Here is a 14,412-nt window from a genome sequence, read left to right as displayed (position 1 = left end):
TCAATTCCAATGGTTTACGGCAATGATGAGGCAGGGGCGTGGCAATGTTCCAACATAATGCCAAGATGGGTTTCCCAATCTGGACTACCGAGTGCCGTCCAAAAGTCCAACAACCGAAAGACTCCATAATAGTGGCTCAATGTAATTAGCGTGCGTATCGCGGGGTCCTATGGACTGTATACTGTGGGGTAGACAATGATAACAATGATGCTTCCCAAGTACAATTAGATTTTATCTGCATTATTATTGCAAGGCCGTTTATTTTTCTTATTCAATTCAACCAAGTTCTCGTTTTCTAACCCTCTCCCCTCCTACCTTTCCACTCTTCATCTTTACATCATGCCTATCCCTAAATATGAGTACACTGGGCCTCTAGACCACACTACGCCTATTGATACATCGAATGCTCGTGGTAAATCTGTCATCATCACAGGAGGCGCTAATGGCATGGGTGAGACCTGTGTGCGTGCCTTTGCTGCCGCGGGAGCCAATGTCACTTTCGGCGATGTAAATGACCGCGGCCATGAGATTGAGAAGGAGTTGAACTCCAAACACAGCCCGAACCAGACCGCTTTCGTGAAAGTTGACATTCGAGATTGGGAACAACAGAAGACTATGTTCGAGACTGCAAGGCAAAAGTTTGGTAGCGTAGATGTCGTCATTGCAAATGCGGGCATATCCCGCAGCAGCGGAGACAGCCTTTGGAATTTGGATGACCCGAACAGCGAGCCTACAAAGCCCGACTTGAACATTGTCGAAGTAAATCTCAGAGGAACTTTCTTTACATGGAAGCTTGCGGTGCATTACTTCAGAAAACAACCCGAGAACGAGGACCGGGATAGATGCTTCATTATTACCGGCAGCATGGTTGGCTGGATAGACTCACCTGTAAGTTCTTTGATTAGCGTCATTCAAATTACGCATCGATTACTGACATACGTATAGGGAAATTGGGAGTACACCGCTACTAAGTATGGCCTTCGTGGTTTCATGCGCACAGCTAGACGATCATCGTGGGAGCAAGGGATTCGCATCAACTATGTTGCTCCCTGCTGGATTAAATCAGCCATTCGAACCAAAGAATATGAAGACTGGCTTATAGAGCACGGCGTCCAGTTTGGCGAACAAGAAGACGTTGCGAACTGCATGATGCGCATTGCGACAGACAAATCGGTGAACGGAAAGTCTCTCATGATCACGCCACGATCTATTGCAAAGGAGGGTTTCAAAGACATCGATAAGGACGATTACACGGACGAGGACGGCCATGGTGGATATTTCAAGAAGACGCAAGAGAGTCAATTAGTTATCATTGAGGATAAGTGGAGGGATGATTACAAAGTGAGAGTCTACAAAGAATAAAGGCTTATTGAGAGGCTAATGAGCCAATAGCCACAAGGAAGAAAATAATTCTCGGAGCTGATAGAGCTTGAGACAAAACAAATAACCCTTCTCTGATATCACATATGATGTTGAATATGAATGTATCGACTCAGCTACACTTGGTGCTGTTTAATGTGCGAACCTTGCCTGGTGCAATTACAATAACAGTAGGCATCGACATGACATTGTCGCATGATTAATCCTGCACTCGAATGATAATAAACATATTCCACAAGCAAGAAACGATCAGCACATAGATTGATATTGACGGTTGGCAGAAATCAAGTCCAGGTGTCATCGAATATTCATCTTTATCTTTTGCTTACTTTCAGCTCGTCATTCTACATAATAATCTGCTATGGTGCAAGCACTGGAGAGTTTCAATTAATCGCTAACATGATATAATTTAATACGTAGAACTCATATCGTGACTAAGTGCCCTTAACTAATCTTAGCGTCTCATAATCGTGCGCCTTGACGTCGTCACAACGTTTCCTATAGCCCGGAGCGGGTCCGTTGTACCGCGCAATAGACCTAGTCTGCTTTCCTTCGACATTCTTGTTGACACCCGTCATCCAACTGTCGACCTCGTTCGCAAGCAATCCTTTCGCGCATTCGTGCACGTGTTCAGTCCATTCTTGCACCCCCTTTTCGGTTGCCTCGGCGGTGACGATGTTGTTGTTCACTGCATACTCAATGAAGTCTGCTACCCAGCCAACAGCATATTCTATTGACCGAGGAATGTTGCCAAACATCTGGTGAGGCCCCATGATCATGAACATATTGGGGAATCCTTGGACGGTCAAGCCAAGATAGGTCTTGATACCACCATCCCATGTGTTCTTTAGTGGTACACCGTCAATACCACGAATATCAACAGCGTTGAATGATCCAGTCACTGCATCAAACCCGGTCGCGTAGACAATAACGTCAAATTCGTAGTCCTTGTCTTTTGTCTTGATGCCCTTCTCATGGATCTTCTCAATTGGGTTCACGTTGATGTCAACAAGCTCAACGTTGTCCTGGTTGAACGCCTCGTAATACCCACCCTCCAAGGGCACTCTTCTTGTTCCAAAGCCATGGTTCTTAGGGATGAGTTTCTCGGCTGTGATTGGGTCATTGACTCGTTGACGGATCTTGTCTGCCACAAACTTGGAGAATAGCTCATTTGCAGCGCGGTTGGTTCCAATGTCATAGAAATTCGAGAGCCACTTCGAGAATCCAGCTTGGGAGTAGAGGTCTTCCCACCGTTTTTCTCGCTCCTCTTCGGATACGTCAAACACCGATCTTGAGTCGCTCTTGTGAATAAAGCAAGCGTAAGAATCAAGGCAGTCCTGGAAGATGGTGGGGTATCGCTTCCTGATTCCTTCCATGTCCTCCGGAGAGATCTTTGTATTCCGCAGAGGAGCTGTCCAGTTTGGAGTTCGTTGGAAGACGGTAAGTGATCCAACCGTCTTCTTCAACTCCTGTATTGTTTGGATTGCCGTGGCTCCGGTTCCGATGATTCCAACCCTCTTTCCGTTTACAGCAGATGCATCGGATGGCCACCGAGCAGTGTGGAAGGCAGAACCCTTGAAATCATTGACTCCAGGAATATTTGGCAGTGTAGGTTGGTTTAGGATGCCCATAGCGGTGATGATGAATCGTGATGTGTAGGTTTGGCCGTCTGTGTCGGTCAAAAGCCATGAATTTGTGCTTTGCTGGTATTTTGCTGATGCGACTCGAGTATTGAACTGCATGTCCTTCTTCAAGTCGAACTTCTTAGCGAAGTACTGGCAGTATCTCAGAGTCTCATCTTGCCCGGCAAAATGCTCTGACCAGTTCCATTCGTCAAGAAGCTCCTGTGAAAATGAGAAGATATAGGAGTATGATTCGGAATCAAAGCGTGCGCCAGGGTAACGGTTCCTTTACACAGGTCAGTTGAGAATATATTTGTTAGGAACGTGAGGTCATACCAAAACCAGGTCCCGCCCTCTCCAGACCCAGCCTCAAGGACGCGTGCTTTGAGTCCTATTTGGCGCATGCGATGAAGCGAATACATTCCACTTTGTCCTGCCCCAATGATCAGGACATCGAAGTCCAGGGTTGGGTCCAGCTTTGCTGGCGCGGAGCCGTTGAGTTGGCCAACCATGACGGTATCCTGTAACAATGTGATGATGGCTGTGAGTAAAAAAGGTTAAAAGCCTTTGAACGAGTTTGCGATATTATCTTGAAGAATAAAGTATGTTGGCAGAAAATGTCCCCAGGAAACTGTCCAACGCGCGCAAGTTATCTTCGGCCCCAGAAAGCAGCCTCGGCCATTGCCAGCCGCTGTTTGTCGGAGTTAACTACGACTTCGACAAATCCTGTACCCGATTACGCTCAATTGGATACGAGTTTGACTCCCTCTTGCAAGCGTTCCCCGCAGTGGAGGCGGATCGCGCGGAGAACAACGCCCCAAGCCGGCAAAACGCTTTGAGCGATACCTAGTGGGCGAATCTGAGGCTATCACCAATCGAGTTTCCCTGTCGGGCCGATCGGCATTATCAGAACCGATGCCGTTCACAAGTATTTCGATGCATATTTCTCAATCGGTAGTGGATGGTTATCACGCGGTATATTCGAAATCGTTACTTGGCCAGGTGGCTTGCAGCCACGACAAAGACGGTGCGCATCTGGTGGAATACGGAAAGAAGAAGTCCCGCTGAAAACCAACCAACTTTCCGGGGACCACGATCGATTCTGGAGTTCTGGGGAAAACATGGAGAATAGCGGTACGCGGGGACCCCAGAATTGACCTTTGTGAGCTTTTGTAATAAAGTGTAATTGTATGGCTGTTTGGTACAGAAGACCAATTTTCTAGCAATGTAGGCTGCAATAAATTATTGTATCAAGTACACTGGTATACTACCCATTACAACATCTAAGAGACCAGTCGAAGTCACGATGACAGTGGGATGTACAGAGGGTTGGCACGTCGGGCTGTCCACCTGCTAACTTCATGTATCTTCTATACCTAAAGTGTCTACTTGAAAATGTACTGTAGCTTGTAAACAATCTTAACTGCTTGCAATAAACCTTGCTAAGACACTGTTGTAGGCATAAAATACTAGCATGGGGCTAGCCTGACGTGCCAGCCCTCTGTACTATCGATATCTCATGCTGGAAATCGGTGGTCCGCAGAGAGTCTATCTCAGCACTATGGGCGCACTAAACCACCCCTTTCACTTTCCAATATATCTCCAGGTCACGAAAGAAAGCCCATTTCAAAGATTTGCCCCAGCCATTCTGTTTCCAGCCATTCAAACTGTTTGGGAAGTGGTCGACGCCATCTCTAACCGTAGAGTCATGCGCGATAATGACGAAGATGTCTTCGTCGCAGTCTAGCTCTTGCAACCATCCCATTGTATTTATTGCCAATGGAACATCATGTCCAAATGTCATGTCATAAAGCGTGTCTGTTGGAGCTCGGCCTCTAGACTGTTGTAAGTCATTAAATGCACTTCCTGGGCAGAAGAGAGAGCTAGAGTGGGAATGAGATGGACAGGGATGAGGTGATATTGATTCCGGAACTGGTAAATGCTTCGAGGGCCGAAAGATTCCCGCATAGTGGCAAATGTCTCCCCCAAGGAGAACAAATGTGCTAGGACTCGATGTTGTACGCGCAAGACCGCACAGGTGACCGATGGCATGCCCTGGGCTGTCCAGAAGATAGAAAGATCCGTCGCCAAAATAGTCGAAGGCTGGAAATTGTCCGATCTTGAGGCCCCCTTTCTCAAACTCAATTTCGCGGAGATTTCTGCCGGTGTAATCGCTCTCTCGAATTGGGGAGTCAGGGTTTGCAGGATAACCAGGAAGCATGGCCTGCTTGAAACCAGCCCCAACCACTAAATCTACTTTGCTTGGAAATGTAGATGGGTCACCGATATGGTCCCAGTGCCAATGGCTCCATATGACTGCTTCAATTTCTTCTGGGCTAATTCCTTGCTCTTGTAGAATGTCTACGACATTCTTATCAACTTGAATGTCATACTTGGTAGTAGGTATGTAGTCCGCTATTTTCTTTGAATAGTTTTGATGATCCTTTCGAATGCCGAGATCCCATACAAGCTTCCGTCCTGAGGGATGCTCGATCAAGAATGAAAATGATGGCGATGTCTTGAATTGTGACAGTCCGGGAACTGGCGGAGCCATAAACCGTTCGATGATCGCAGGCCCAAAGTTGACAGGATTGATGAGCTTCACACCAACCTCGATGGATCCCGAAGGGATATTCAGTTTTGGTTTGCTCGTCATGATTGTGTTATGTGAAAGATGTGGTATCCGACTCCAAAGGTTTTCTTTCTTTCTTGGAATCTATCTTGAGACAGTGTGCTGTTGGCAGACCCCGCGTTGTGGGTATGGAGTATTCGACCGTATTCGTACCGTACTCCACACCTAAATCAACTCGCCTCGCGTACAAGAAACAAACCCCTAGGCAAATAAGAACACTTCTGGATGTTATCAGCTCAACACCTTTGTTTTACTAGATCAGTGACCTACCTCTAAAATGCACAGTCTGGATCTCCCCCAGACATCCGCGATCTCGGATGATGGTTGTTCTAGCCAAGCGCCTCCACCGGTAAACCGAAAGCAGTACACCTAGTGTATCTTGGCCATCCGCTACGAGTCAGAATGGCTCTGGTCTCTCCCTGACACTCACTTTCCGACGCATTTCTCAGCAAGCAATATCGTTGTCTCCACAGGGCACGTTCTGGCTCCGCATAATTTACCCCGGACTTGTGGGCAGCCAAGATGGTTAGGTTGTTTTGCCGTGCATAGGGAGAACCGATGACCTGGTTCTGCATATATTTCATCCCCCGTCGATCACTTCGAATCCCTCATGCATATTCAATAAGCATCGTCTCAACTTCTTTTCTTTCGTTCTCCTCATAGTATTTTCATCTCGATCATCGTCAACACATCATGACTGACATCGAGAAGGCCCATCATGGCCAAACCGAGATCACTCCTACTCCTGAGATTGACTCAGAAACTGGCCACAAATTGGAGACCGTCGATACTGTCCATCAGGATGAGGCAATGAAAGTGCTTACCGCCTATCATGGTGAAGAGACATGGACACCACAGGAAGAGAAAATCGTGCGGAGGAAGATCGATTGGAAGTTGCTGCCAGTTCTCTGCATAACCTATGGGTTGCAATACTACGATAAGGCTATGCTTTCACAGGCGGTAAGTTGATCATCTGACTCTGTACTTGTACTTCCTAAGTCTTTGCTAATCTTGTTCTATAGGCGCTGTTTGGTCTTCGCACTGAACTTCATCTGACGACCGGAAACCGATATTCCTTCTCCGCCGCTATCTTCTACCTAGGCTTTATCGTCGGCGCGTATCCGGCTATGGTTCTCGCACAGAGATTTCCCATCGAAAGAGTAGCATCAGCAATTGTTGTTGTTTGGGGAATCTGCCTTATCCTTACGACGGTGTGCCATAACTACCAGGCTCTGTATGCCCAAAGATTTTTCCTCGGACTCCTCGAATCAGGTATCAGTCCTATGTTCATGATGATTGTGGTATGTAAGCCAGACAATAGACAATATATAGACGAGACTAATATGAACATAGGGAAGCTTTTACAAAAAGGATGAACAGGCCTTGCGCATGGGTGTTTGGTACTCATGCACGGGCTATGTCTCTATCTTTTCCCCGTTGTTCAACTACGGACTTGGCCAAATCAAGGGGCCTTTGAGATCGTGGAAATACATGTACCTGTTCGCCGGCTCGATCACCATACTCTGGGGTGTCGCCCTCAACTGGGTGCTCCCCCCTGACCCCGTCCGGGCCAAGGGCTTCGACGAGCGCCAGCGCTATATCTCTGTTGCAAGACTCCGATCAAACAATTCTGGTGTGCGAAATACTCATCTCAAAGTCGAGCAAATTGTCGAACTTCTCCTCGACCTTCGGTTCTGGCTGGTCTTCGCATCTGCCTTCCTTAGCATGATTGCAAACGGTCCGATCTCCACTTTCACTCCCCTCATAATCAACAGTTTCGGCTTCAGCACCCTCAATTCACTCCTCCTCGTCATGCCATCGGGCGCCTATGCTGGAACCCTCTTCCTCGTCGTACCTTATCTATGCTACAAGTTTCCCAACATCCGCACGTGGTGCGTCCTTGGATGCCAGCTGATGACAACACTTGCTGCGTTGCTGCTTTGGAAACTACCGATGAACGCTACGGGAGGGTTGCTGTTCGCCTGCTATATTCTGCCCTCTCTTGGAGGCGGCTATGCAGTTCTTATGGGTTTGCAAATTGCCAACACCGCTGGATATACGAAGCGTTCGGTTGCTTCATCAGGTATCTACATTGGCTACTGCTTGGGTATGTCTTCCATCATTGTGTTCTTCTATCTGTCTCTCCGTTTTACTAATCCAGTATCATAGGCAATGTCGTTGGACCGCTCGTCTTCAAGCCGTCAGACGCCCCACGCTATCCAGAAGGCTTCACTGTTGTAACCGTGACAGCCATCATTTCAGGCCTTCTAGCCGTAGTATATAGATACTACTGTATCTGGGAGAATAAGAAACGTGATGAAGCCGGCATGCTAGAAGGATTCGACAATGCTTACGACGATGATTTGACCGATAAGAAGAACCCCCAGTTCAGGTATATCTTGTAGAATGTAGTCATCGGGGGCATTGGCCTCCCAGAGGCGGGACTGTTTATATATGGATACTGCAAGGAATTATGTACAAAGTAGTGATAATGAAACCAAATCTCTACCGAAAATCAGTTTTACCGATATCTGTTCAGTTCACAAAACTTGACCGAATATGTTCGCTCTCTTGATAGTCCTCCTCAATGTCATATTGTCTTATTGGGTAGAAATCATTCATCACACAGTTCATCATGGAGCTCCCCATATGTACTATCGTAGCTTCGTATTTTCTGTCATGGCTTCTTATCTCGTGTAAATACCTGGCAGTCATCCATTCAGACATTCTAACCATTTACGCTTGCCCCCTTAGGTAGACCAATGCCGACTGCAGCCGTTGCCCCTGCATCGACAGGTAGAACGACCCCAGTCATCCATCTTGCATGATCGCTTGCAAGGAAGGTAACCGCAGCAGCAGCATCCCAGCCATTTCCTTCTGTACCGAGCAAACTTCTCTTCTTGCGCGCCTCTCGGGCTTCTTCACTCATACCCTTTGCGTACATCATAGGTGTATAAAGCATCTAGTAAATTCGACGTTAGCTATGCGAGAAGTAAGAAGGTGGCATATTCTATTAGAAACTTACTCCTGGGCAAACACAGTTCACCCTTATACCATCAGGAGCATGATGACTCGCCATCGCCCTTGTCATGTTCACAACCGCGCCCTTACTTGTAGGGTACAATAAATGCGGAGTTCCTCCCTTCAATCCGGCGACTGATCCCATATTCACAATTACGCCTCGCATGTCCCCAGCACCAGGCTCATTCTTCACCATCGCTGGAATTGCGTACTTCGCCATTTGCACCATGGAAGAGACGTTGATCTCCAATCCCTTCGCCCAAGCCTCCATGTCGACCTCCACTGCAGTGCCCGCCGCACCGCCAATCCCAACATTGTTGATCAAAATGTCGAGCCTGCCGAACTCGTCGAGGGCCTTCTGTACGGCTGCGTCGCAGTCGGCTGCTTTTGTGACGTCTGCTTGGACGGGGATTGCTTTCGCACGATTCGGTTGAGACGATACGATCTCTGCGGTCTTTTGGGCCCATTCGAGATTGAGATCCAGGCAAAGGACGTTGCAGCCTTCTGCGGCGAGCATGATGGATATAGCACGGCCGTTTCCTATGCCGTCGCCCGCGCAGCCTGCGCCTGTCACGATAGCGACTTTGCCATCGAGGCCTCGAGATGGTGGTGTGAGGGGTATGTCGGCCATGCTGGTGTATCTATCGAGCGGAGCTTTGGGTGAAGTATATTATGATCTGGGTAATGATCCCCTATGTAATGCAGGCAAACAGTAAATTAGAAGGGAGACCTGACCCTTTTACGCCAATCCAGGCTTCGATGCTACTACGATATGAAAAGCTCTCAAAGTATAGTACAAGGTCTTCCAAAAATTTGTGTCGTCGGAAGGGTTGTTTTCGGAATAAGGTCACAATGTTTACCTTGCCCAGAAGATATCCGATGGCACAGGGGCACGTGAAAGCGTGCAGTTCCCCATTGCCGATTCTACCGTTACTCTCCACATTTAACAGCACTATCTGTCGGACCGGGATGAGTACATACGACGGTAGTTTAAATCTACTCGTAGGTAAAACCCATAAAAAAACTCCAAAATAATCTACGGGGTCAATGAATTGGAGTGCAGCCGATTGCGGAGAGCATTCCGCCATCCTTTGCCGGTCCCATGTCGGCAAACCCAATTCGCTCTACCGAAAGGCTACTTGCGGGTTAGCGAGGGGCAGATGCCGATGCAGTGCAGGCGCAGACGAAAACAAAAGACGAGAAACGGATGCAATACGCGAACCCCATGGGCAATACGAGGTAGAACCCCATACACGCATGGTCGGTCCATTATTGTTATGGGGATAGAATTCCGGAGTGGTGAACAAATGTTGTAGATAGCATGCTTCAAGAGATCTCCATAGTCCGGGGCAAATACTTCAAACCTGCCTATTGTTTTCATTCGGTTCAAACACGATAATTTTATGCCAGTGCACTAGATGGATCCATCCATTATTGGAAGAAATATCATGAGAGTATTTGAAGGTTGCAAAGACTGCATGTCAGGCAAATTGTAGTACATAATGGGTCGACTAACAGTATAATTTAGGTACTTACCGAGGTATCTCGCTCCTAACACGAACCATTTCAGCCCATGATTTGATCCATCGAGGGGCAGACCAAAACAATCGAATTAGAGGAGGGGGAGAAGAGGGGTAGCGATCTCTCTAGTAGATTAGACAAAGCTGACGCGCGCCGTTGGTTAAGAGTATGCTGTACATCCTGGCACGACAATCGCGTTTACTCGTACTACGAGTATGTTGCGTCAGATGAGATGATAAATCTACCATCGCACGTATTGTGAGCCCGTATAACCTTTCCTGCGACTTCTACGCCTTGTCTTGCGTAACAAGCTCACCACACATATCTTATATTATAGCCTCACTTTATTCGGTTTCTTTTTTTCAAGGGTTTTCCGAATCCATTACTGACAGTAAAGAATGAGCGATTTCACCGTCTACGGCGGCCCTTCGGAGGAATGGCTAGCAGTCGAGAAGACACTGCCTGCGACATCTTTGGACACAAGCATCGACCCATACCAACTCCGCGAAACCGTGAACAAACAGAGAGCAGAGGTATCGCAATCTGTGTTCAACGATCTCAAATCTCAAGTACATGTCGAGGACTACTCCATTCCCACCCGCGATGGAGATAAGCTCGAAGCGCGATCGTACCGCTCAGTCAAGACAGACAAAACCGAGCAATTACCAATCTACCTCTACTTCCACGGCGGAGGCTTCATCTTCGGCTCCATCCAAAGCGAGGACGCAGTTCTCGCAAAGACGGCCATCCAGACGGGCGTCGTGGTGCTACATGTCAACTACCGCCACACTCCTGAGCATGTCTACCCGACCGCATGGCTTGATGCACAGGACGCTTTCGTCTGGCTGCACAAGAACACGGAGCTGTTGGGCATCGACCCCGAGAAGGTTGTCATTGGTGGTGTATCTGCAGGCGCGCAACTTACCGAGGCTCTTGTGCTCGAGAAACACCTCGGGACAAGTGACGTGCTGAACGGGTTGCCACAGATCGCAGGACAGATTCTCATTATCCCACCTGCTGCGCACCTTGACACGTATGCAGAGGGCCCCGCAAAGAAACTCAAGAATCCATCATATACGTCCTATGAAGAGAATGAATTTGCACCATTACTTCCGAGGAAGACGATTGATTTCTTCATTAACCTTCTGAAGGTTGGGAAAGTTGACTTCAAGGACCCTAAGTTGAACCCAGTCAACTTTGAGCCTGAAGAGGTCAAAGGACTACCACCCACTGTATTTGGAATTGCGGGTCTAGATCCTTTGAGGGACGAGGGTCTGCTGTATGCAAAACTTCTCTCCGAAGCTGGAGTTCCAACCGATACGAGGTTATTCAAAGGTGTTCCTCATGGATTCAGGAGGTTTGGAGCTGCATTGAAGGCTTCCGAGCAGTGGGATCTCGCAGTTGAAGAAGGCATCCACTGGGCTTTGAGTAAACCAGCCGCTACTGGCAAATTTGATATCAAAGTCGTGTAGCCGCGAAGGTACTTGTTTAATAACCGATATGATGAATAAATGCATTTGATTTATTCGCTCATCAACTGCAACGCTTTTGGAATGTATTATGATATACACTATATTCCATATTCTATGGTCTATAAACGTTTTCCTACTATATTCTCGTCTTCCAACTCCGACAGGTTAAACGCTATAACGAAGTTCTTGTGTATAAGGGAGGTTCTGACGTCCAGGTGCTTACATTTGAGGTCAACTTCTGGTGTTGCCCTTTATAATACTTATATCCAGATCTTGATGTGAAGTACATGGTCGGTTGGTTCGATCTTATACTGCTGGGTTACATATTACTTTCATTCTTTTTGTAGTGTTCCAATCGTAGTTGCTCTCATATGCGCTATAATAATCTGCCTGCGCATTACAACTCTAATATATAATGCACAATTCCTTTTAACATGCGTCATCAAATTTAAACATCCTTTCAAATGTACAGAGGTTGGCACGTCGGGCTGACCCCATGCTAGTATTTTATGCCTACAACAACAGTGTCTTAGCGAGGTTTATCGCAAGCAGTTAAGATTGTTTACTGGCTACAGTACATTCTTAAGTAGACACTTGAACATGAAGTTAGCAGGTGGCCAGCCCGACGTGCCAACCCTCTGTAGCTCTGCCATCACCTTAGCGGTTGTTCAGGAAGGCTCCACTAAGAACGCTCCTGCGCATTTTCCTTCCGGTAAGTGACATGTACTTATATCGATGCTTCTTGACCTAACACAGTACACATCAACATAGCATATCATCGATATATTTTTTTTCATCCCTAGCTTGATATGTGCATATCATCTCCTCCAACTGACATGACCTTAAAACTAACTGCTTTTCCTAGGCCCATACTCCGCCCCGGTAAAGTTATCTCCCACCAAGCTGCTATTGCGCGAGCGAGAACAGTCCTCACAGCTCTCAACCTAAGGGGGAAGTCGGAAATAGTCCTGGCCACCCACTGTTGTCATGATCATCACAAGCACCTTTGTATCCAGCAAATAATATTTTATTAATTAGTATTCAAAAGTAATATTGCGAAGTCTTAGAAAGTGTTCTTAATATGATGCTATTCTACCCTCTGTAGTGTCACTGTAGTCAGTTAAATAACCTCACGAGCCTTCCTAGGACTATTTCCGGCTTCCCCCTTCGACTGAGAGCTTGACTGGAACGTAATTGGAATAATAAGACGCTCCTCTGCGTGAACCCCCAGGTGGCGTAATGAGGATGCGGGACACTAGATCGGCAAACCCAATTCCGATTAGCGTCTGGGGTAACGATGGATGCCTCGGTGCTTCCAATGTAAAGCTTCCATCCGCTCAATGCACAGCAAAGAATTCATCTTACAAATTACTATTCTCTTGAATCTAAATGCAGTGTTAAAGAGCTGAACATATTCATACCACTTCTTGAAGAACAAGAACAACCCGAGTCTGCCGAAAGAATTTTAATACCCGCACTATGACAGAGATAATTCCCAAATCAATGCAAGCATGGCGTAAACACCGTGGGAAGATGGAACCTGTAATTTGGCACCTCTTACTTTATGAATTCTCGATATGATCAAACTTTTGACTAATTATTTCAGATATGGGAGACCATTCCCGTGCCGTCATGTCCCCCAAACGGTGCCCTAATAAAGCTTCTCTCATCAGGAGTATGTCGCTCCGACCACAACCTCCTCACCAATGAAGTGCAGCCACACTGGTTTAAAGACTCATTCACACTGGGCCACGAAGGCTGCGGACGCATCATTGAACTAGGTTCCGACATCCCAGCCTCTCCGTACGCGGGGAAATTCGCCATTGGCGACGTGGTTGCTCTCCTCGCCGTTCCAGGATGCGGGTCCCAAGATGTAAACGAGTGCCCTGAGTGCGCGAGGGACCTGCCTCAGTTATGCGAACGGGCGCATCACTCAGGGATAGGCGAGGATGGTTTTTACGCTCCGTATGCGGCCATCTCGGTTCGGGGCCTTGTGAAGGTGCCTACTGGGGTCACCCCGAGTCAGGCAGCGGTCGCAACGGACGCGGTCACAACGGCTTACCATGCTATACATAGGCGGGGTCAAGTCAAGAAGGGAGAGGTTGTATTTTTGTTCGGGCTGGGAGGTTTAGGGTTCAATGCTCTGCAAATTTTGAGGGCGATCGGCGCGCGGGTATTGGTGAGTGATGTTAAGCAAGAGAACCTGGATGATGCGATGGAGATAGGAGTGGACAAGGCGGATGTGGTTCCCACTAGGAAAGATGTGAGGGATTGGGTAAGGGAGAATGGATGGGAAGGAAAGATTGATGTCATTGCAGATTTTGTTGGAATGAAGCAAACCTTCAGCGATGCACAACATATCGTGAGACGGGCGGGAAGAATGCTGTGCGTGGGAACGTTGAGTCACGATAACACGGTTCACATGAAGGTTGGCATCAGGAAGAGGCTATCAATCATCTTCTCTTACGGGGGACAAGTGAGGGATCTAGAAGAAGCATTGGGCTTGATTGCAGAAGGGGTGCTGAATCCAATGGTAGAAGATGGGAAAATAAAAGATTTCCCCAGTGTACTGAAGGACTTAGAGGGTGGTAAGATTAAAGGCAGAATTTCACTTTTGCATGACTGAAGTCAGACCTGACTTCTGTTACACTCTGATTCTAGTGAGTATGTATTTATTAGGTTTTCACTCAAGATGTTCCAATGTAATTTTCCGCGAGCGGTAGCAAAGCTTCCAGGAAAGAGAAGATAATGGCGTTAGCATATT

General features: G+C 47.4%; 7 protein-coding genes across 7 annotated transcripts; 4 read left to right on the top strand and 3 right to left on the bottom strand.

The window, feature by feature from the left end:
- Nucleotides 1-213: 213 nt before the first annotated feature.
- Nucleotides 214-1,374, top strand: BU24DRAFT_373971 (NAD(P)-binding protein). The gene is made up of 2 exons (XM_033524547.1): nucleotides 214-888; nucleotides 946-1,374. The coding sequence occupies exons 1-2, from the start codon at nucleotides 340-342 to the stop codon at nucleotides 1,360-1,362; spliced, it is 966 nt and encodes a 321-aa protein (XP_033380789.1). The 5' UTR covers nucleotides 214-339; the 3' UTR covers nucleotides 1,363-1,374.
- A 440-nt stretch (nucleotides 1,375-1,814) lies between these two features.
- Nucleotides 1,815-3,749, bottom strand: BU24DRAFT_442925 (FAD/NAD(P)-binding domain-containing protein; the record flags this gene model as incomplete). The annotated part of the gene is made up of 2 exons (XM_033530560.1): nucleotides 3,339-3,749; nucleotides 1,815-3,288 (listed from the first exon to the last, which is right to left on the bottom strand). The coding sequence occupies exons 1-2, from the start codon at nucleotides 3,512-3,514 to the stop codon at nucleotides 1,815-1,817; spliced, it is 1,650 nt and encodes a 549-aa protein (XP_033380788.1). The 5' UTR covers nucleotides 3,515-3,749.
- Nucleotides 3,750-4,572: 823 nt separating this feature from the next.
- On the bottom strand, nucleotides 4,573-5,722 carry BU24DRAFT_484096 (Metallo-hydrolase/oxidoreductase; the record flags this gene model as incomplete). Its single annotated transcript, XM_033533327.1, has 1 exon — nucleotides 4,573-5,722. The coding sequence occupies exon 1, from the start codon at nucleotides 5,656-5,658 to the stop codon at nucleotides 4,573-4,575; it is 1,086 nt and encodes a 361-aa protein (XP_033380787.1). The 5' UTR covers nucleotides 5,659-5,722.
- Nucleotides 5,723-6,088: 366 nt separating this feature from the next.
- On the top strand, nucleotides 6,089-8,039 carry BU24DRAFT_484094 (allantoate permease; the record flags this gene model as incomplete). Its single annotated transcript, XM_033533326.1, has 4 exons — nucleotides 6,089-6,594; nucleotides 6,657-6,935; nucleotides 6,988-7,741; nucleotides 7,804-8,039. Exons 1-4 carry the CDS (start codon nucleotides 6,328-6,330, stop codon nucleotides 8,037-8,039), a joined length of 1,536 nt encoding a protein of 511 aa, XP_033380786.1. The 5' UTR covers nucleotides 6,089-6,327.
- A 323-nt stretch (nucleotides 8,040-8,362) lies between these two features.
- On the bottom strand, nucleotides 8,363-9,286 carry BU24DRAFT_464843 (NAD(P)-binding protein; the record flags this gene model as incomplete). Its single annotated transcript, XM_033532229.1, has 2 exons — nucleotides 8,363-8,596; nucleotides 8,660-9,286. 2 exons carry the CDS (start codon nucleotides 9,284-9,286, stop codon nucleotides 8,363-8,365), a joined length of 861 nt encoding a protein of 286 aa, XP_033380785.1.
- A 1,294-nt stretch (nucleotides 9,287-10,580) lies between these two features.
- Nucleotides 10,581-11,642, top strand: BU24DRAFT_373964 (alpha/beta-hydrolase; the record flags this gene model as incomplete). The annotated part of the gene is made up of 1 exon (XM_033524546.1): nucleotides 10,581-11,642. A coding segment is annotated over one exon (1,062 nt), but the record flags the coding sequence as incomplete, so codon positions are not given.
- Nucleotides 11,643-13,127: 1,485 nt separating this feature from the next.
- On the top strand, nucleotides 13,128-14,274 carry BU24DRAFT_494459 (N-benzyl-3-pyrrolidinol dehydrogenase; the record flags this gene model as incomplete). Its single annotated transcript, XM_033534051.1, has 2 exons — nucleotides 13,128-13,190; nucleotides 13,255-14,274. The coding sequence occupies 2 exons, from the start codon at nucleotides 13,128-13,130 to the stop codon at nucleotides 14,272-14,274; spliced, it is 1,083 nt and encodes a 360-aa protein (XP_033380783.1).
- Between the last annotated feature and the right edge of the window lie 138 nt (nucleotides 14,275-14,412).

The sequence above is a fragment of the Aaosphaeria arxii genome, assembly GCF_010015735.1.
Source record: "Aaosphaeria arxii CBS 175.79 unplaced genomic scaffold BU24scaffold_7, whole genome shotgun sequence".
NCBI lineage: Eukaryota > Fungi > Ascomycota > Dothideomycetes > Pleosporales > Aaosphaeria > Aaosphaeria arxii.
Note: the sequence above shows the minus strand (reverse complement) of the source record. Positions and strands in the feature narration are given on the sequence as shown.

Coding starts and splice junctions, on each gene's coding strand:
- BU24DRAFT_373971 (XM_033524547.1), top strand. CDS start 340: ATGCCTATCCCTAAATATGAGTACACTGGGCCTCTAGACCACACTACG. Junction 889..945: donor TTGGCTGGATAGACTCACCT/GTAAGTTCTTTG, acceptor ACATACGTATAG/GGAAATTGGGAGTACACCGC.